Source organism: Neoarius graeffei, chromosome 5 (genome assembly GCF_027579695.1).
Source record: "Neoarius graeffei isolate fNeoGra1 chromosome 5, fNeoGra1.pri, whole genome shotgun sequence".
In the NCBI taxonomy this organism is placed as follows: Eukaryota; Metazoa; Chordata; class Actinopteri; order Siluriformes; family Ariidae; genus Neoarius; species Neoarius graeffei.
In genome coordinates this window covers 21,224,472-21,246,703 of record NC_083573.1, presented here as the reverse complement: position 1 = coordinate 21,246,703, position 22,232 = coordinate 21,224,472, and the positions used below count along the sequence as shown (strand labels likewise).

Genomic DNA, 22,232 nt, shown 5'->3' with positions numbered 1-22,232 from the left:
TTAGGAGTTGCTTTCTGATGTCATTAGACATGTCTGAAATCCTCCTAGCGACTGTGTCATTGGACAGTGGTACTGCACCGAGTTTGGCTGCTGCACTATCTCCTATCATTATTCTGCACGTCTTGTGTGGCCAGCAAAATGAGTGTCTCAGCAATTGTATATGGTTTACCCAGTTTAGCTATTCTTTTGGCCACTACATACGATGCCTCCAAACACTGTTTAGACACAGTGCTGCGCACTGAAATGGCTGCCTGTTGCTGATGGAGGCAATCAAGCTTTCTTTTAAAATATTCTGCCGGTTTATCTTTAATAGCAGCATGTTTTGTTTCGAGGTGCCTTTTAAGTTTGCAGGGCTTCATGCTGTCATTTGCTAGCACCTCGGCACACACGACACACTGAGGTCTCAAATCAGCCGTGACTGTAAATCCAAACTGCAGGTATGCTTCATCGTACCTTCGAAGCATTTTTGCAGCTGGTGGTGCGTCAGTTGCCTTGTTGGTCCTCACTAGAAATCTCTCCATTTTTGTTAATTATAATTTGGATATGTGGCTATGTTAAGAGACAAGTATCGGGGACTAATCAGACGGGACTTATGCACGTTTTTTAATGCAAGTGTTTAACAATTTTGCAGGCAATACCAATTTTATTTAAAGACTTAAGATTGTAGTCCTGAGTGAGTGAGTGAGTGAGTGAGTGAGTGAGTGAGTGAGTGAGTGTCTTAGTCGCGTGTGTCGTATATGTTGCAACATGGTGAAAAAGGCAGAGGCTTACCCTATTAGCTAAGTGCACGCTTAGCAGTTAAAAAATAGCTAGGGCTGAGATTGGGATAGTCTTTAAAAAGACTTTTTGTGGTATTAGTCTTTAAAAAGACTGTTTGGGTTTGAAGTAAAGGCTTAAAGTAGATCGATATCAACACTGATAACAGATAGACTAGCGAGAGCTGGCACAAGCGAACTTGGCAAGAGACTAGACTAGAGTGAATGAAGCTCAACGCGTGTGCAGATGCTTATATAGTAGGCTAGCCTAGCAGTTACGCGACATCGTGTCACAGGCTCAAAATACTACCCCCTGTATTGGTAAATTTGAAATGAAACTGTGTGGTTGATTTGTTTCTGTTATAGTAGCCCAACCACTTGCATTTTCGACATGGGAATTTTTGTGATTTTTTTAAAATCTCATCCTAGCCTACTCACGCCCCCCCAGGGGGGCGGGCCCCACCGTTTGAGAACCACCGCCTTAATGCATATGGGTGGAAATAAGCTATTAAAAGAGCCATATGAAATGTGTAACAATAATGTATTGTCTTTGTTTTGTTTCTCTATTATGAAAGCCCTCTATTTCCACCACTAATTTTAGCATCAGAGCATTTTTTAAAATTTTATTTTTATTTCACGCGCTTGCTTCATATTTTTCCTGAAAAAATCCAAGAACCAACTACTTAAATTGGTGTGGCCTTAGCTAGGCTCTTTAAAAAAAAAAAGTGTGTCATCTAAGCTATGAAATGAGGTTTGCATGGATTAAAGCAAAAAAAAAAAAAAAAAAAAAAAAAAAAAAATCTGACTGAAAAAAAAAGCTCCATGTCGTTGGCCCCTACCACATCAGCGATGCGTCAAATTTTAAACGCCGTGTTGTCCATTATCCCCTAGGCCCCTACTTATAGTACATTTACGTAATTTTAACAATGACTAAAGCTAAGGCAAGACTTGACCATTGTCATTACTGGCTATAAATGATGAAACATCAAGTTTTCAGCGCAAAGTGCAAATTTATTTCAACAATTTCAAAAAGTGCAAGTGCAGTTGAACTTGAACCATGCTTTCAAAAGAGTGGAACAGAAAGAACTTGCAAGAAAAGTAAAAGTTCACTTTTTCTGCTTCTTCGCAGTAAAGTCAAAGGCATCTAGTTTTTTGCCATTGCTTCCATAGACTTTTTTTTATGGCAAACTACACAAAAGCACACACCTGCCATTTTCATCTTTTTGCACCATGAACTAAATGGCTTGCCATTATCGCCCATTTCATTTCGCCAAGCCCATCTCCACTTATTCTTTACCGTTTTGTCGATGTCTGACACATCTGTGCCTTCATTTAAAAGAAGTGCGTCCATGCTGGCAAAACCGAAAGTAATTTGACGCGCTCTAGTGATGGAAATCGAAGGGCCTATATCCGGTGGCCTTATACGCAGTACTCGAGTTGGGGGGGGGGGGGGGGATGGCATCCCCCTTCTGAAATAAAAATCTCAAATCATTCCCCTTATAAAACGGCCATCCCCCATCACATCCCTTGTGCCATTTTACCGATTAATGTGGAAATTAGCCTACTATTATTTTAACAAATATTACTACCATTTCAACATAAGAGGCTTTGCGCAGTGATAGCTTACATGTAGCCGGATAAAAAAGACGCATATTTATTTATTCGGTTGCACCTCTCATTCACACCTATACGGAGGTTTCAGTCACTGAAAACAGCTACTTTCGCAAACTCTGGGCAGAGTGGAGATTTCTGAAAACTCCATCTTCAGACACGCGTGTAAATCGGGAAAACGAAGCAACAGTGGGCGAGAGGGCATGCGTGAATATAATGAGTCATAGGTGTGAATCTTTCACTGAATGCCAATTGTCCCGGTTCTTCATGAAATTGCACGCGCACGCACAAATTCATTAGGTTAACTTTCAAATAACTGTTCTTGTGCACTTGCGACACCGGAGCCACTTTCCTGAATTTTGAGCTTCGGAGTATTCGCTTCTTTATCTATTTAATCAATGAATTTATTTGTCACATACATTAAATTACTAATGTAAACCATTAGTAGCCTATTTAAGCAATAGCTGTTTTCTCCACTGTTTTCTGACCTTTTGTGCTTAGTGAATGAGACACTTCATTACACTCCACTGACTGAATTCCAATTCCGGACTTTTTTGAAAATGTAAAATATAGGCCTACGAGATGTTTTTTTGGGACTTAATTTGCGTTGGTCCTTCACTATTAATTTTTGAGACTGACGAGGCACTAAATACTGTGGAATTATTTTCTCCTTACTATGAAGTTTGGCATCTTAAACAAGTGTCGGGAAATCTTGCAGCCCGACTCTGCAGCCTCCAATGTTTAAGCGAACTGCTGAAACCATAATGTTTCAAGATTAAATCGTAGGCTAATCAAACCAAAGAAAAATACAGCCTTTCCAGGACGTTGTCTGCCGAAGCCTGTTTAACCTACAAAAGGCTTAATAGCATAGGTCTCGCTGCGGCTTCAACTTTTTCACCTGATCACCTTTCAATAGGCAAATATCATTATTACTACTACTACAAAAGGCCTAGTATTAGTAGTAGACAAGTAACCTAGTTGCCTAGTAGTCGGACAGCCAAATAGTTTCATCAGTGGCCTACGCCAAGCCTCCCTGGGACTAGACAGTAGCGGAGGCTGTATTTATTTATTTAGGCCTATCTAGCGCAACAACTTATTCCTTTACATATACTCAAACATAGCACAAGAAAGGGTTCAACAACAGGCAATCACAGCAGCTTGGTGAAGTTCTAAATCACATCGGTGTCAGACCTATGGGCCTAACCCCCCCCCCCCCTTTTTCCCCTTGGATCTGCATCACTCTCATTATTGACCTTTAGCGCTCCCAGTTGACGGAAATCCGTTGTAGCGACGGAAAACTTTAATCCATGGGTTTGTTGATAAAGTGTGACCAAGCAGGAAGATGGATTCCAAAACTCCATTTCAATGGGGCAAAACAAGGAGAACGAGTGTGGCTTTTTAAAAGCTGGATACAGGCACACTATTCATGCCCTGAGTAGAGGAGTTGAAGTTGGTTTGGGGTCAATATCTCAGTATCGTAGGAGAAGTGGAACTAATAGTGTAATTGCTTTAATATACACATGAACTATAATTTTTACTTTGTTAAAAAACCTCTTCATGCAGATGGGTAAAACTGATAACTTATTTGACTAAACCTTGAGTATCTACGGTTCTACATATTGCATAATAATCATTCATGGCTTACATTAAATAATCCACGTGGGCCACCAACTGTAGTCACTTATGGCCCTTTTCCACTACCCTTTTTCAGCTCACTTCAGCCCGACACGGCTCGCGTTTCGACTATCTAAGAACAGCACGACTCAGCTCGCTTCAGCCCTGCTCAGCCCCCAAAACTCGCATGGTTTTGGAGTAGGGCTGAAGCGAGCCAAACCGAGCTGAGTGGGGCAAGGGGCGTGAGGAGACACTCCCCTGTGCACTGATTGGTGAGGAGGCGTGTCCTCACACGCCCACACACGCCCCGCGAGCACGCTGGGATCTGTAAACACCGTAAACCCGGAAGAAGGAGAATTACGAGAATTATGAAGCCTTATGCGCCTCGCCTCATCTATACGCGCTTGCCAGTATCTGTTGGCGTTGTCGGTGACAACAAGCCACAGCACCAAGACCAGCAACACTAACGACTCCATGTCCTCCATGTTTATTGTTTACTCTCCGGGTTGTGAGACTACCGCTTAAAAGCTCACTGATGTCACTGTTTGCGCCGCCTAACGACATCACCTGACGTCCACCCACTTTCGCTAACTCCACCCAATGTGTCCACCCACTTCCAGCCAGCACGGTTCAGCGCGGTTGTAGTCGAAATGCAACTCCAACAGCCCCGCTCAGCTCGACTCAGCCCAACTCAGCACGGCACGGCTCAGCCCAACTCAGCCGCGTTGGTAGTGGAAAAGCGGCATTAAAGTGTTTTAATATGTTCATTTTTTATTCAATTTCAGAGAAAAAAAAAATCATAAAAGCCTATTTTTTTTTATTTGCAGTGACAAATGGGTTGTGAGAGGCCTAGCAAACTAAAATTTGCATTTCCTGATTAAACATCTTGACAGAAGGTGTATAAATTTTGAAGTAGATAGGGAAAGGTTTGCAAGTGTCACAGCAGTTTTCATCTGGTATCTTTCAATATGTCCAAGTGTTTCATAACCTAGCCAAAATCTATATTACATTTCCTTTACTTGTATTGTGCTGTTATTACCTCCTACCCCCCCGCCAAGGGGTGGGGGTAGACCCTAAAACAATGGCATAACAGGGTGCTTTTACACAGGACCCTATTGCACCTCTATTTACTTTTGAAAGTGGCCAATCCGCATGCCCTTTTAAACCAGAGCAGTTTACTGTAGAGTAATGGCCCTTTTCCACTACCCTTTTTCAGCTCACTTCAGCTCGCTTCAGCTCACTTCAGCCCGACACGGCTCGCGTTTCGACTACCAAAGAACAGCACGACTCGGGTCGCTTCAGCCCTGCTTAGCCCCTAAAACTCGCACCGTTTTGAAGTGGGGCTGAAGCGAGCCGAGTGAGGCTGGGGGCGTGAGCAGACACTCCCCTGTGCACTGATTGGTGAGGAGGAGTGTCCTCACATGCCCACACACGCCCCGCGAGCACGCTGGGATCTGTAAACACCGTAAACCCGGAAGAAGAATAATTACGAATTACGAGAATTTCTGAAGCCTTATGCGCCTCGCCTCATCTATACGCTCTTGCCAGTATCTGTTGGCGTTGTCGGTCACAACAAGCCACAGCACCAAGACCAGCAACACTAACGACTCCATGTTTATTGTTTACTATCCGGGTCGTGAGACTACCGCTTAAAAGCTCACTGATGTCACTGTTTGCGCTGCTTAACGACATCACGTGACGTCCACCCACTTTCGCTAACTCCACCCAATGTGTCCACCCACTTCCAGCCAGCACGGTTCAGCGTGGTTGTAGTCGAAATGCAACTTCAACAGCCCCGCCCAACTCAGCACGGCACGGCTCAGCCCGACTCAGCCGCGTTTGTAGTGGAAAAGCGGCATAAGAGTACTATTGCTGGGTTTCACGTGATGTCACATCTGCCTCATTAGTTATTCAAAACTTTAGCTGGTGGTCTACCAAAGCTCAGTTGGCACAGCGTTTGTAAGGAGAAGGTGCACTGCTCACATGAAAAATGCCTTACGCTTGCGTTGTTCAAATCAATCAAACCGTGAAACTGAAAAGTTTCTTCAGGGTTCCTCGTGAACTAAAAATAAATAAATAAAAGAGGGGTGAATGAACACAGAATTTCACTAAAAGGAGTCGAGAACTGAAATCGAAGGGAGCCAAGTCGAAGCATGCTTGAGTTTGCAGTGATCACTTTGTGAAAGGTTTGTATATCCCTCTCAGCTATGTCTTTAGTGTTTTCCAAGTACTTTTCTTGCTGTGTGTTGTTATTTTACGGTACTTTTTCAGGGGTGTAGTGGGGGGGGTCATGGGGTGCCAGTGACCCCCTTTTGACAGACCATACATTTTTTTTTTCAATAGCTGCATAAGAATATTAGAAAAGTGGCTACTGTAATTTTTCTAACATTTTCTTTAAAAACTACATTGTCACCTCAGCCTCATAAGGGTTTCTATAACCTTGTATGGACTTCCTGTGGTTTGGGCGCAAAAACCCAGTTTGTCAAAGTGTGTGCGGGAGAGGCGGATGGAAGTGCAGATATGTTAAATAATACACAGTGCGATATGAGCATAAAGTGCATGAAACGCACACAACAGGCAAACAGTCCGAAACAGCAGGCAAAGTCGTAATCGAAGAAACAGGCAGGAGGTCAATTGAGGCATGGACAGAATATCAGAGGCAAAACTATACAAGAACATGTGACAAGAAACAGGAGTCAAAAAACCAGGTGGTCAACAAGAACAGGAAACAAGGCTCTGTAAGGCACAATAGACGCGGTGTGATACTTCATCCTTGCATGGGCGCAGTCCTTAAATAGCCCAAACATAGTTCATTGATCAAAGACAGGTGTTCTTTGTTAACAGCGCACATGCCGGAGCTCGTTAGGTGCGCGCGCAGCCCGAGGTGCACTTTCAGGTGCACGAGCCAAGGTGCGCAGGACTGACAGTTCTGCGCAAGCACAACACGATCGCAGTAGAAAGCATGGTCAACCTGCCAGTGTAGCTGCAGTCTTTAGTTGCGAATTACGAGTATTTCCTCATGTTAATAATTCACCATGTCAAAACAAGAGAAACTTTCCTCCTTCTTTCAACGTGAAGAGAAGTAAGCAAGCAATTTCTCATCATTCTCATTATCTCTAGCCGCTTTATCCTGTTCTACAGGGTCGCAGGAAAGCTGGAGCCTATCCCAGCTGACTACGGGTGAAAGGCGGGGTACACCCTGGACAAGTCGCCAGGTCATTACAGGGCTGACACATAGACACAGACAACCATTCACACTCACATTCACACCTACGGTCAATTTAGAGTCACCAGTTAACCTAACCTGCATGTCTTTGGACTGTGGGGGAAACCGGAGCACCCAGAGGAAACCCACGCGGACATGGGGAGAACATGCAAACTCCCCACAGAAAGGCCCTCATCAGCCACGGGGCTTGAACTCAGGACCTTCTTGCTGTGAGGCGACAGTGCTAACCACTACACCACCATGCCGCCCAGTAAGCAATTTATTATATTTTTTTCCATCAAAGTTGCATTCTGTGACTTCGAAGCTAAGTTTTAGTGTGCCGTTTCTAGAACACATCAAGAAAACGTGGAAGAAACAGCAATGGTTATTTTTTGTGACAATGTACTCAGGCTGCCAGTCAGTCACTGTGTGACACCCCCTTTGACTGTTTTTTAGTCATGAAGCACTAAAGTCCACAGCTGTTTCTTTGTTTACTCCTCACAAAGTCCATATGCATGAAGGATGCGTCAAAATCAGTTAAAACTGTGATCACGTCTCCGTCTTGTTTAACTAAAGCTCCAGATCTTTAAAAGGGGTTTCTGATGATCTTTGGGAATGATTTACCTGAGTGATGAGAGTGAACACAAGTGAAAATCAAGCAAACTGTTTGTTTGTTTACACTTTAACTTGCAGCGCCTCGTTGTAAAGATGCAAACGAAAAGCTTATACATTTAAAAAAAAAACACACACACATACTTACACAGGCAAAAACAATACAGGATTAATTCAGCTGCAACTTGATACTGAGGTCGTCTACCCAGCCACATACAAAAAAAGTTGTAAGCCTCTATACTCTTCTACCTGTTTTGTGGTATAGAAGGATGTCTGCAACACCAGATAGTTTGAGATGTCGGGGAACTCGGCTGAAGGGTTGTTTGAGATCATATGACAAATCCTTCTTTCCCAGACTGTAGGGGTCTATTCCATTGCACATAGCAATCTTCTGAATACATCTAAAGCAAGCAGTGGCTTCAGAACATACTCTGATAAGTTATCGCTAGTTGTTTGCATTACGGCAGCTGTTTAGCCCACCAACTATTTCACTTCCGGTAAAACCGCTAAGAAGTGTCACGTGACAAACCCAGCAATTGGCTAAAATAGGTGTCAAGCAGGGCGGCACGGTGGTGTAGTGGTTAGCGCTGTCGCCTCACAGCAAGAAGGTCCGGGTTCGAGCCCCGTGGCCGGCGAGGGCCTTTCTGTGCGGAGTTTGCATGTTCTCCCCGTGTCCGCGTGCTCCGGTTTCCCCCACAGTCCAAAGACATGCAGGTTAGGTTAACTGGTGACTCTAAATTGACCGTAGGTGTGAATGTGAGTGTGAATGGTTGTCTGTGTCTATGTGTCAGCCCTGTGATGACCTGGTGACTTGTCCAGGGTGTACCCCGCCTTTCACCTGTAGTCAGCTGGGATAGGCTCCAGCTTTCCTGCGACCCTGTAGAACAGGATAAAGCGGCTAGAGATAATGAGAGATGAGATGAGGTGTCAAGCAGATAAGGGGAACCTGAAAGGAGAAACCGCCATCTTTTTCAAGGCACGTCTACACCCGGAAGTGGGTCTGGTAATGGCGCCACATGTGAAACCGGCAATCAAACAAGGAACATGATCTATTTGAGCAAAGAAACAATTCCACAGTCTCAGAGAAAACATTTGCAACACTGAACATTCGGGCAGGCTTTTTTTTGGGAAAAAAATTTTTTAATTTAATTTGTGATCGCTATGAGTTTGAGAAGATGATGCTCATATGATACGGGAAATTGAGATGCATGTTGTACGATTATGCGAGGAGGCAAATTTATTTAAATGTCATCAGTTAAACTACCCAGTCTTGTAATTTAGTTATTTGGGTTGAAAATGATTTTTTTTTTAAATGGCAAAAAAACTAGACATTCTGGCAACATGTTTAAATGGACAATTTAAATGACCAGCATGATTTAAATGTACACAGCAGTAAAATGTGAGGGTTTTTATTTGATTATTTTCTAACGATCTGTTGGCCACCAGTGTATGAAATTAGGTGTGTTTGTAGGTGTGTTAGTGCTTATGAAGTTGGTGCCTTTTTTATGGTTGTGTGTTTAGTTTTGTTGTTAAAGGAACTGTGACATAATCATTTCAGGATCAGCAGTGATCCTGCAAGAGGGCACTTTTGCATCAAGAGGTACATTTTTTAAATCCATCTGTTGTTAATTTAAAATTATGTTGAGCTTCTGCTGTACAAATCCCTGTGTACAAGCTGTTACTATGCAAACACATTAGAACGAACCATGCTGTTACACAGGGTTTCTGCAGGCTTGAACAAGTTCAATTTAAGACTTTTTAAGACCTTTTTAAGACCATAACAGGTTAAATTTAAGACTTATGCCGCACAAAAAAATAAAGAAAATTGGGAGAGCCTGAATTACTTTCAAAATAACAATTTATTATCATTATTACCAATGAACTCATTACATCCCTAGGGTGTGCTCTTGCATTAATGAGGAACTAAGTTGCAGTGGAGCCAAAGACATCCCGCAAATCACTTGAGGATGAGGCATTCGATTCTGTACGGTTTGTGTGTTGTAACGTTACAGTTCGCACGGAGTTAGCTGATACACCGTCTCGAGATGTGCTTGGACCTGACAATGGTGAACAAAATTGAGTGATGGCATGCGATTGTTGCAGACTTTTATGGGCAGCCTGGTGCTTCTCCGCTTTCGCGTGCGATTCAGTATGCCTCAAACGGATTGTTTGGTACACGTTTTAACCAGTCTACGAAATCATTGCGTTCAAGCCAGCAGTCGTTAAAGGGATAGTTCGGGATTTTTGACATGAATCTATATGGTATCCCCGTCAGCAGTGTCGTGCATCCACACTGACTTACCCCCGACAGTGTTCTGTGAGCCTAGATATTGTACAGTGTTGGTCAGTGCACAAGTAGTTCCGGCAGGTTTCCTGGGGTCTGCAAAGTAACACGTTTTTCTTCTCAAAACAGCTCGTGTTCGAATGAGTGATTTATTGAGTGATTTACGAGTGCATAACAAAACCCTTGTAGTCCAAAAAGTCACACCTTGTAATTGCTTGGGGCTACTTTCTCTCAATAGCGATCAGTGCGCGCTGTCACTGTTAACAGTTGTGTGCGAGCTAGCCAACAACTTTCATTAGTTGTTCGACAGTGTTTAGCAGCAGCAAATTGCTTTCCTCCTCAGTATACAAGTGCGCTTCCATGGCAGGGAAAAAGAAACTACCACTGCTGCCTATGTAGTGCCCTATTTATACAAATAGGAGTCATTCAGGATTCAGCCATGACACGGAGCAAAAACATGGCTGAATCCTGAATGACTCCTATTTGTATAAATAGGGCACTACATAGGCAGCAGTGGTAGTTTCTTTTTCCCTGCCATGGAAGCGCACTTGTATACTGAGGAGGAAAGCAATTTGCATTACAGCCGTGAAGCAGCTCGGCTCAGCTTTCCCTTTCGGGCGCTCTCGTTTTCTGTTAGAATTTGGTAAAGAAAAAAAATATATATATTATTTACCAGCTTACCGGGTCCATGAACATAAATATGACAGCTAACAAGGTCGGGATATAAACGAATCGAACACAAACCACCCGCCGGGACTCCTACTTATGCGGCTCCAGCTTATCCTTGAAGCTGGAGCCGCAGCTGGATGAAGCCGGCAGCGCGCAGGAAAATAGTGCCAAGCGATTTCGAGGTCTGACTTTTTATTTGGCAACGGTTTTGTGATGCAAATATATCACTCTTTTGAACACATACTGTTTTGAGATGAAAAACGTTTTACTTTCGTGACCCCAACAAACTTGCCGGACTACTTTCGTCTGGACCAAAACTGGACAAGAACTGGACTCACAGGATGCTGTCAGGGGTAAGTCAGTGTGTTTGCACGACACTATTGATGGGGATGCCATACAGATTCATGTCAAAAATCCCGAACTATCCCTTTAAACTTGCATTTGCCCATTTTGCTACAAACCGTGACAACCTCCCTTGCTTCTTTTAGGCTCTACTGTCTAAATGTGCGCGTACCATGCCCTGTGCATCACCATGCCAACCGGGCTAGACGCCGGATTCCACTGTGTCTCATTTGTAGTTTGCAGCGTAGCCTACTGATACTAAGTAGGCCTAGCCTATATGACTAATTATGAATATCACCAACGCATTTAACAAAAAAAAAAGCGAATGGGGTAAATGGACGTAAAGATTTAAGACTTCACAAAATTACATTTAAGACCTACAATGCAAAATATGCTCGTATTTTAGACTTTTTAAGGCCTTAAATTAGGATTATCAAATTTTAGACTTTTTAAGACTCCACGGAAACCCTGGTTACAAAAATAAATTCTCCCACCAACCACCAGATTTGAGGCTTCAATTGCACTGTGATAAAACATCAAATGAAAGGTTTTCTTTGGGAAGATCAATACAGAGTAGAGAGTTTCTTTCTCTGATTTTTCTTCTGAAAGAGAGTTTAAATAAATGAGAAAAAAAACCCAGTCTACCCAACACGTTTGTCTACTGGTAACTGAGTGATAAAAATGATAAGAATTGATAGCCCAGAAATGTCATGAGTTTGTGATTTGTCCAGCTCTGTATATGGGCAGTAAGTGAAAGAATAGTGTTACTTGTCAGCAGTGAACCAAGCCAGAATATCCAGAGCTGTAATAATAAAATGAGGATACATGAGCAAGTGGCACAGCAAAAAAGGAGGAAATTCAAAAGACATTCAGACCACCAGACCTTATGGCTGTGAGGCAGGAAACCACTTTCCTCCATATAGCCCACAAAGCCCCAGATTGGAATATCATCCAGGACAAATTCAAAGTAATACAGCTCTTCGATTGCTTCTCTCAACTGATCCACCTATAAAAAACAATATCATAACCTTTAATAAAATTCAAATCTTCAAAAAATTATGGATTTTGTCCAAGAATATTTAGCATGCAAGTCTAATTTATGCAGAATAAAATCAATGACCCAAATCAAAGTTTTGAAGTATAAACACTAGGAACATAAATGTAAGCATGATATGACATGAGGAATAATTGCTGACACAAAAGTAAACATGAAGGATGTAAACAATACCTCTTTCTCTGACAGTGTGAGCTGACAGAGCGTACGTCTTTCTGTGTTCTCCCTGAAGTGGATTTTGTATAAAGACTCTGCCATCCTGTCACCATCCAAAACCTCTCCCAGACTTAAGGCTTTATGGTGCACCTGTGCAATTAATAAAAAACTATAAAGACAAAAAAAAAAAAAAAAAAAAAAAAAAGGTACAATGATGTCAAAACCAGCTGGAATCAAAAGCCACAATCACCTCTTTGGGTCTGCAGACAGGGAGTGTGTAATAATGGTAGGTTTCCTGGGGGTTATGATAAGGCCCCACTTTATTCACGTAAAGCATGATGGGATCACCTTCCTTGAAAGTAGTTGTCCAGGCAACTTGTGGAAATAGGCACAGAAGAAACAGCCAAGAGCCCATGATCCAACCAAGAGTCACCATCATAGTCCCTATGCGAGAGAGGAATTCATTTAATGTCACGCTCAAGAAAAACCTTTGTAATTTTTGAAAGTTCAAATACTGAACAAAACTTGGTTTTAAATGAATGCTCAGACTAAAATGTTAAAGTCCTCTTGAAATAGCTTCTAAGCTGTGCTTTACAAATTACACCCTTTTCAAAACCATTCCCCCCCCCCCGACAACCAGGCAATGGTTAGGAAAAAAAGTGCACAGAGTGAAAGAAGAAACATTAAAAAAAAAAAAAAACAGACAAGCCATGTTTATTGCGAATGGGCTGCTACTCAAGAGCAAGACCTGTTCCAGGGGTGGGATATGTAGTACGCTGCAATCTGCTAGACCAACTCTTAGTTATAAACTTTCGCATATAATTAACCAAGTTTGTGTCCCCCACCTTTAGCGGCAATGAGTCAGTCTTCAATAAAACTATCACTGAGCCATGTGTTCCTCTTCCCACCAGAGACAAACAATAAGTAATCAAGTCTGCAGTAAAGTTAGACCAAGAAGAAGCTTGTCACAAGCACACCTCTTCTGCATTTAACCAATCAGAAGTAGTGAAAACACACACACACAGGCATTCCTCCCAGGGAGCAGTTGGGGGTTCACAGTGTGTTCACACGCCATAAAACAAAGGCTCAACAAGCCTAGCTTATCTGTCAAATCACTAGCAATTACTGACTTTAAAAAAATCCTTTAAATAATTTTTACGAGCTAAAAGCAGTTTTACTCGAGTCTTTACTCCATAAGCATTGTCATAGCAACTCAAACATTTGACCCTTTGTCAAACTTCACATCCTGATCCGTCTGATACATGGCGAGAAAGCAACAGATTTATATAAGAATATGGTGTCCCAAAAAATTCAATTTCAACTTGTAAACCAAAAGCGCGCTGAGACTTTGTCCATAACTGCAATCAACATGATGTGCTGAAAAGAAAGAAGATGCGGCAAGAAAATGACTGCTTCTGTCCTTTACTTCATAAATGTGCAAGTGAATTAAGTGTAAATATAAAACGAAACACAGTTGGTCTTGTTTTACTTAAGAGCGAGTGTCTGGTGTGACAAGTGACCATTTCAGTATTACTAACTATTTGGATGTTCTTAAAAGAGTTCGTTAAAGCAGGGTTGCAGTGTACTGTAGAAAGATCTTAGGTGCATGCAAAGAAATGCTGTAAAGCAAAGATGCCTTCAACATAATGAAATTAAATGGTTCCACGTTTAAAAAAAAAACACCCACAACACTCCAGTACTATTTATGCAGTTTTATAAGGAAATTGGCTGGTAAGGTTTACTGAGCACCTTGGAGAAACTGCCATAGCTTTTCAGGATACTGAAAAGGATACTTGCTTTTGTTTTTCACATGCAAAACCCAACAGCCTTCATTAAGCCTGGAAACACATGTAATATGTTGCTTTTCTTAGAGATACCATTTTTTTTTCTTCTGTAAAAGTAATATTTGGAAATACATTTTTGCACCGACTCAAAGTAGGAGTCAAAAAATAAGCATCCAATATAAAATTTAATACAAAAAAGTACCCAAGACTTTCACACAGTATTGAATACGACTCGAGAGCATTTGATTGGATAATCACAAAATTGTGGCGTGATTAATCAAAAATGTTTGTTTTTCCCCCCAGAACTATTAAAACAAAAATATATCTCCAAAACAAGGCCCACCCGCACGTTATGCTATCACATACAGTGGTGCTTGAAAGTTTGTGAACCCTTGAGAAATTTTTCCATATTTCTACATAGTCATATTTATTTATATAATTTATTATTATTTATTTTATAGCCCAAAATGTCATCAGATTTTCACACAAGCCCTAAAAGTAGATAAAGAGAACCCAGTTAAACAAATGAGACAAAAAAAATATTATACTTGGTCATTTATTTATTGAGGAAAATGATCCAATATTACATATCTGTGAGTGGCAAAAGTATGTGAACCTTTGCTTTCAGTATCTGGTGTGACCCCCTTGTACAGCAATAACTGCAACTAAACATTTCCCGGTAACCGTTGATCGGTTGATACACACCGGCTTGGAGGAATTTTAGCTCATTCCTCCATACAGAACAGCTTCAACTCTGGGACATTGGTGGGTTTCCTCACATGAACTGCTCGCTTCAGGTCCTTCCACAACATTTCAATTGGATTAAGGCCAGGACTTCGACTTGGCCATTCCAAAACATTAACTTTATTCTTCTTTACCCATTCTTTGGTAGAACGCCTTGTGTGCTTAGGGTTATCGTCTTGCTGCATGACCCACCTTCTCTTGAGATTCAGTTCATGGACAGATGTCCTGAGTCAGGACATCTGACTCAGGGCATACTAGGGGTCGACCGATAATCGGCCTGGCCGATATTCTGCATTTTTAGGGTTATCGGTATCGGCCATAATTTCTACTGATATGCCGATAACATGCCTTTTTGTAGCCATTTCGTTCCTAACGCGACGGTCACTGCACGTCCTTTCCTGCACTCGCCTCTCTGAGTTCAAGAACACGGTCCCACCCACCACAACATCTGATTTGTTTGGCACAAGACATATAGCCAATCGACACGCGCAGCTAAACACTCCGAACTGTTTCAAGGCGCCCGTATCAAGGTAAGGACACGCTGCTTTTCCCGCAATAAGTCACAAACACACAAGTTGCAAAAAGCACAACATCATTATATGTTTACATTCTTCATCTGCTACTCATTAAAATTGTCCATTTGCATCTGTGTAGCCAGGCAAACTTAACTTACGGAAGGAAGCACTTGAATTAGCCTACAACCAACTAATCTCGCTGAAACCGCATAACGTAGGTTGCAGTCATTTTTAAATCCCCGTCTGGAAACGTTGTGAATGTGTCAGTAGTTCTACTCGAACAGTAGAATGACAGCCATACAGAGAGGTGGTCAAGGCAACTTTATAAAGCGCTGTTTGAACATTTAAACAAGCCAGGTGTGACTAGTATTTATAATTCTTGCGCAAGTGATTCTCCTCGCTAGCGCTTCTGATTCGATATACTCTTAAAGGAGCAGCCGCTCCTGATAGGGAGTGATGGCCTACTTTACTGTATGTTTGATTTTACTTTTTAAAAAATGCTGCAGGCAGCTCCCTACACTTGGTTTATTTAAAAACTACTTGAAGTTGGTAAGTCTTACTTAGTTCTTAGTGTAAAAGAATCCAGAGTGTATTTTCATTTATTTTCCACTGAAAATGGTGAGCTGTAATATAGTAGGGAGTGATTTTTTTTTTTTTAATTGGTGAATATTTATTTTATTTTATTTCTCATTTTATTCTAACTAATGTTTGACTTTATTGTACAAATGCTGCTGGCATCTCCCTGCACAAAATTTCATATTCAATTTTACAATTAAACATACATTTCATGGATATGAAGGTCTTTGTCAGTGTGTGCTATGTTTAATTTCATGTGAATTATAATGTTTACATTTATCGGTTGCACATATCGGTTATCGGCATCCCAATTCCATAATAATCGGTATCGGCCCTGAAAAAAACATATCGGTCGATCCCTAGTCCTGACATTTTCCTTTAGAATTCACTGGTATAATTCAGAATTCATTGTTCCAAATCAATGATTGCAAGCCGTCCTGGCCCAGATGCAGCAAAACGGGCCCAAACCATGATAATACCACCACCATGTTTCACAGATGGGATAAGGTTCTTATGCTGGAATGTAGTGTTTTCCTTTCTCCAAACATAACTCCTCATTTAAACCAAAAAGTTCTATTTTGGTCTCATCCCTCCACAAAACATTTTTCCAATAGCATTCTGGCTTGTCCATGTGATCTTTAGCAAACTGCAGACGAGCAGCAATGTTCATTTTGGAGAGCAGTGGCTTTCTCCTTGCAACCCTGCCATGCACACCATTGTTGTTCAGTGTCCTCTTGATGGTGGACTCATGAACATTAATATTAGCCAATGTGAGAGAGACCTTCATTTGCTTAGAAGTTACCCTGGGGTCCTTTGTGACCTCACTGACCATTACACACCTTGCTCTTGGAGTGATCTTTGTTGGTCGACCACTCCTGGGGAAGGTAACAATGGTCTTGAATTTCCTCCATTTGTACACAATCTGTCTGACTGTGGATTGGTGGAGTCCAAACTCTTTAGAGATGGTTTTGTAACCTTTTCCAGCCTGATGAGCAATCAACAACACTTTTTCTGAGGTCCTCAGAAATCTCATTTGTTCATGCCATGATACACTTCCACAAATGTGTTGTGAAGATCAGACTTTGAAAGATTCCTGTTTTTTAAATAAAACAGGGTGCCCACTCACACCTGATTGTCAGCCCACTGATTGAAAACACCGGACTCTAATTTCACCTTCAAATTAACAGCTAATCCTAGAGGTTCACATACTTTTGCCACTCACAGATATGTAATGGGCAATTCCATGTAAATGTCAACCTCACCATGCAAAAATAAAGCAACATGTAATACATCAAAACCACTCCCAGAGATATCACCTAGGCCTGTATTTTACAGATGTGAATAAGTTGAACCAATTTGTAACCAACCTAATGTGTCACTGTCAGTCTTTCTTTCTTATAATGTAAACCCCAAGCTAAAATCAACTTTGATCATGTACAATTCTATATTATTGCCACAAGCCACAGAAATGTATGCTAAAATCCACAAAACAGCAAAACAATAGCCATCCTAAATATTATTTAAGAACTTTGATAGTTTTAGCTGATATTTAGAGAGTTTTTCAAAGGGTTATGGTGGTTAAATTGCTGATTTTCTAAACATATGCCATGTCTATTTCAGACGCGTCACATCCATAACGGAATTATGTCACATCCATAACACTGATTTTTTCTTCCTAGATTCTGCTTGAAATAGAAAATATTTTAAACAAAGGCTTTTTTTATTTTCAGCTAAGACTCCTTTATTAAATGCATGCCTGCATTTGGATATTATGTTTGCAATTTCACAGAGTTTGATGAATATGTGTAGTCACCCTGGAAATGGGGTATTTTTTCCGTCACATCCATAACGCACGTCTTTTTTGGCATTTTCTAGAGTTCTAAATGTACTACGGGAATTCTTTTTTTCCCATGACTTCTCCAATATGAGAGGTCTTAAAAATATACAACAAATTTTAAAATACTGGAAAGGAATAAAAATTAACTAGGTCAGTTGTTGCCATTTTGAGTCCAAATGTCACATCCATAACGCTGGAATTGCTCTAATATTAGATCATTTTCCCTCAATAAATGAACAACCAAGTGTAATATTTTTGTCTCATTTGTTTAACTGGGTTCTCTTTATCTACTTTTAGGACTTGTGTGAAAATCTGATGATATTTTGGGTCAAATTTATATAGAAATATAGAAAATTCTAAAAGGTTCACAAACTTTCAAGCACCACCACAGGAGTTCATGTCACTAACGGACAAGGGAAATTTTTTTTTTATTTTAGACACATTTGAATGATACATTAACAATCATTTTGACACAGTCTTATCAAGATAGCCTACCCGGAGTTTCTTTGCATGCATACTTTGTAACTACCCACTGGTCACAAAAATCAGTCCATATTTCTACTGATGTCCATACATTTATTTCTAGCACACCATGAAAACTACACAGACAATAGAAAAAACAAACAAATACATACACATGCAAAATAAAAAAAGATCACTTATAAAACTCAAGTACAAAAAAAAAATGCTTAAAAACATCTTATCATGTTTGCCTTGTAAGCCAGCAGTAGAATTTGTATAACCAGGAGCATTAAAATTCATGTCTCTCTTTGCCATTCAAGTCCTCTCGCACTTTTGGGTCATATAAATAAGCCACTCAATGGTCATGTGATATACAAAAGATATTTACGGTTATGCAACAATATCCATTGAATACACATCAAAAGAAATGACATGATTTCACATATCTATGCACACAATTTAACAATTTTATACAAATTGAACTGCTAACTCCCAGGGTCACCATGACAACGAGCACAGGCCTCAACGTCAGCTACATACTTTACATTTGCATATGTATACATTCAAGTGAGCCTGCCTTTCGATTTCATTAAAAAAAAAAATCTGTAAAATTTAATTCCCTCTGAAATTTGGTCATTGTAATACATGTTTATTTCTGTAATATCTCTCTCTCTCTCTCACACACACACACACACACACACACCAGAAAAAAAAAACAAACTAACAAAAAAAAAAAAAAAAACACAACAACCCACAATCAGGCCATTCTATGGCTGGGAAGTTATTTAATTTGAGGGGATTCCCTAGCAAATAATGTGCATGAAATTGCTTGCTTTGCAGTCAGACACAGGAAGTCCACATGCGCAGGTATACCTTTGACCGTGCACTGACCGTTACATCAGTTTGTCGCCAAACGAACAGCTGATTGTACCAAGATGCTCGCTGACTGCCGATATTTATTAGTTTGGTCCTGCGTTTCCTTTCCTTCGCAACATAATGCCTTTTCTCACTTTCCATTACTGTAGCTGGTTTTTCACGTTTCATTCATACATTCACATCCTCTATTTTTCTCTCCCATTTCAAATTTTTATCCCACAATGCCTTGCGCAAACGGGGAAAGCCTACCACATAATGCATGACCTAGTATCTTGAATCGGGTCATGTTGAAGCAGGCAGAAATGGCAGAGAATTTAGGGCCATGTGGCCCCAAGTTCATTAATTGTTCTATTAAAAAATCCTAATAAAATTGGAAGTCTGTGATTCGAATTCAGTAGCTTTCGGTCCACTAAACAAAAATAATTGGGTGTCAGGGAAAATTCTTTATGACCTATACTTAATCTGAACGGCAGTCTACCTTTCATGGTGCTTCTTATATTTTAATACTGAAGGCATTTTCTGCTTTACGTCAGTCTAGCAACTTTTTGAACACATGCTAGTGACTACCCTACACGTGCATCAGTTGCCCTCACTTTCATAAAATCTGATGCATTTTTGTTTGGGTGTTCCTTTTCACCAAAAAAAAAAAAAAAAAGACATCCTGTAAAATTTTTTGACCATATTCAAAAAGTCTAATGGTGGCACCATGTTCATTTTTTGCCAAAAAATGCTTATGTTTTCGCGTAAGGTTTGAATCACAATGTTGGATTCCATTTATTGATTTCTTGTGACCCAGAGATCATGTTAAGAACCTTTGCAAGGGATTGAGAAGCATTAATGTGATTCATAGTACATTTGTATTGTTTAAATGTAGTTGAACAATGATTCAATGAACAGCTAAAACTCAAACTGTGCTTGATAATATATTTAGAATATGTACTAAAAATGTGCATCCAAGATATTTGGTATACTCTATAAGGTGCCATAATGTTTCATGAAAGTGATTGAAATTGTGTCAAAGTCATAAAATAGCAGCTTTTTCCATAACTTTGAGCTCCTGGTGCCACCATTAAACTTTTGAATTTTGTCAAAATATTTCACCCAGTGTGTTTTCTTACCAAAAGGAACATAAAAACAAAAATGCATCATGGTAAGAGGAACTTTTCATTTTTAGGGGGCAAAAGATGCACCCTACCCTGCACTCAATATTGATCTCAAGCTCACATACAAATACTGGTAATCAAAAGTTCATACCTTTGTGATCAAAAGTTTGTCATGAAAATATTGAGCTTTCGATGATTTCTTTGAAATGTTTTTTTTTTTTTTTAGATGATTTGTACAACTCTTTAATAGGTTAAAAAAAAACCTCGAATTTGGAATACACATTTTTCATTTATTTTGGGTTTTCGGAAAAATCACACGGTCAGAAATATGCATACAGCCACTTAGCTTATTAATTCAGTAGTGCTGAAAGTTCCGAAATGTCTTAACTTGCCAAAGGCCTCTTATGCCGCTTTTCCACTACCAACGCGGCTGAGTCGGGCTGAGCCGTGCCGTGCTGAGTTGGGCTGAGTCGAGCTGAGCGGGGCTGTTGGCGTTGCATTTCGACTACAACCGCGCTGAACCGTGCTGGCTGGAAGTGGGTGGACACATTGGGTGGAGTTAGCGAAAGTGGGTGGACGTCACGTGATGTCGTTAGGCGGCGCAAACAGTGACATCAGTGAGCTTTTAAGCGGTAGTCTCACGACCCGGAGAGTAAACAATAAACATGGAGGACATGGAGTCGTTAGTGTTGCTGGTCTTGGTGCTGTGGCTTGTTGTCACCAACAACGCCAACAGATACTGGCAAGAGCGTATAGATGAGGCGAGGCGCATAAGGCTTCATAATTCTCGTAATTCTTCTTCTTCCAGGTTTACGGTGTTTACAGATCCCAGCGTGCTCGCGGGGCGTGTGTGGGCATGTGAAGACACTCCTCCTCACCAATCAGTGCACAGGGGAGTGTCTCCTCACGCCCCTAGCCTCACTCAGCTCGGTTTGGCTCGCTTCAGCCCTACTCCAAAACCGTGCGAGTTTTGGGGGCTGAAGCGAGCTGAGTCGTGCTGTTCTTAGATAGTCGAAACGCGAGCCGTATCGGGCTGAAGTGAGCTGAAGCGAGCTGAAAAAAGGGTAGTGGAAAAGGGCCATTAGACTACGTTCAGACTGCACTCTCAAACGACCCATATCCGATTTTTTTGCCCATATGCGACCTGTATCCGATTTGTTATTGACAATCTGAACGACACAGATCCGATTTTTTCACATGCGACCCAGGCCGCTTGGATATGTGGTCCTAAATCCGATGCATATCCGATATTTTCACATGCGACTGCAGTCTGACCGGACAGGTCGCATTCATGCGACCTACACGTCATCAAGAGACAAACGTCACTATTCTGCGTTGGCTAATCCCGCCTCTTTGGTGGAAAACAACAACATTTGTACAGTTTTCAGAATTTAAATAGACTTTTATAGAATTGATCAAGCTAATGGTGGATTTGGTAGGGACCTGGATGTTAAACCATCCTGTATTACAAGATAAGATTGTTCTGGAAATTTCCAGTAATTTGACACCTTCGGTCTCATTAGTCTGCTGTTAATCAGATTATTGTGTGAGTTCCGCCACCGCCACAAAAACCACATCGCCAGGTCTCGCCTCATCTCCATAGCAAACTGCACTGGTGTTTATGCACCTTGAGCCAGCGCTGAGAGAAGTTGCAGAATTCAGCTGGCTATAAACAATCTAAATAAATATTTATAAAAATGTACAAAAAGTTTATTAATATGACGAAATAAATATGTGCAAATTATTAAGCCTGAATTAAGAGTTTGGTAATACAGCAGCCGTATCCCAAATGACTGCCTACTGAAGCTCGAGTGCACTATATAGAGTTTAAAAATCCATTACTTCCTAGTAACATGTAGTGCACTTATATAGAAATTAAAGAGACATTTAGGAGTCAACCCTCGTTACCAGGCTACACGTTTTCATTTCAGTTCAGAAACAAAAACACACACGAGACCTCACACTAACACTAACCAGATAATTAAACAAACAAAAAAAGAAAATCATTAAACATGAAGAGTGCGCTTTTTTTT

General features: G+C 40.9%; 1 protein-coding gene across 9 annotated transcripts in view; it reads right to left on the bottom strand.

Annotated features, from left to right (window-relative positions):
- tm9sf1 (transmembrane 9 superfamily member 1) overlaps positions 1 to 22,232 on the bottom strand; it is a 77,560-nt gene that overhangs the window by 5,783 nt on the left and 49,545 nt on the right. For 7 of the 9 annotated variants that reach the window (XM_060921418.1, XM_060921413.1, XM_060921414.1 and 4 more), the window contains 3 exons: positions 12,553 to 12,746; positions 12,321 to 12,452; positions 11,976 to 12,098 (listed from right to left, as the gene is read on the bottom strand). In XM_060921418.1, the coding sequence (XP_060777401.1) occupies positions 11,976 to 12,098; positions 12,321 to 12,452; positions 12,553 to 12,741 (444 nt within the window). In that variant the 5' untranslated portion in view covers positions 12,742 to 12,746. Of the gene's footprint in view, positions 1 to 11,975; positions 12,099 to 12,320; positions 12,472 to 12,552; positions 12,747 to 22,232 lie in introns of all 9 variants that reach the window. The other 2 variants (XM_060921420.1, XM_060921419.1) reach the window with 1 other exon arrangement.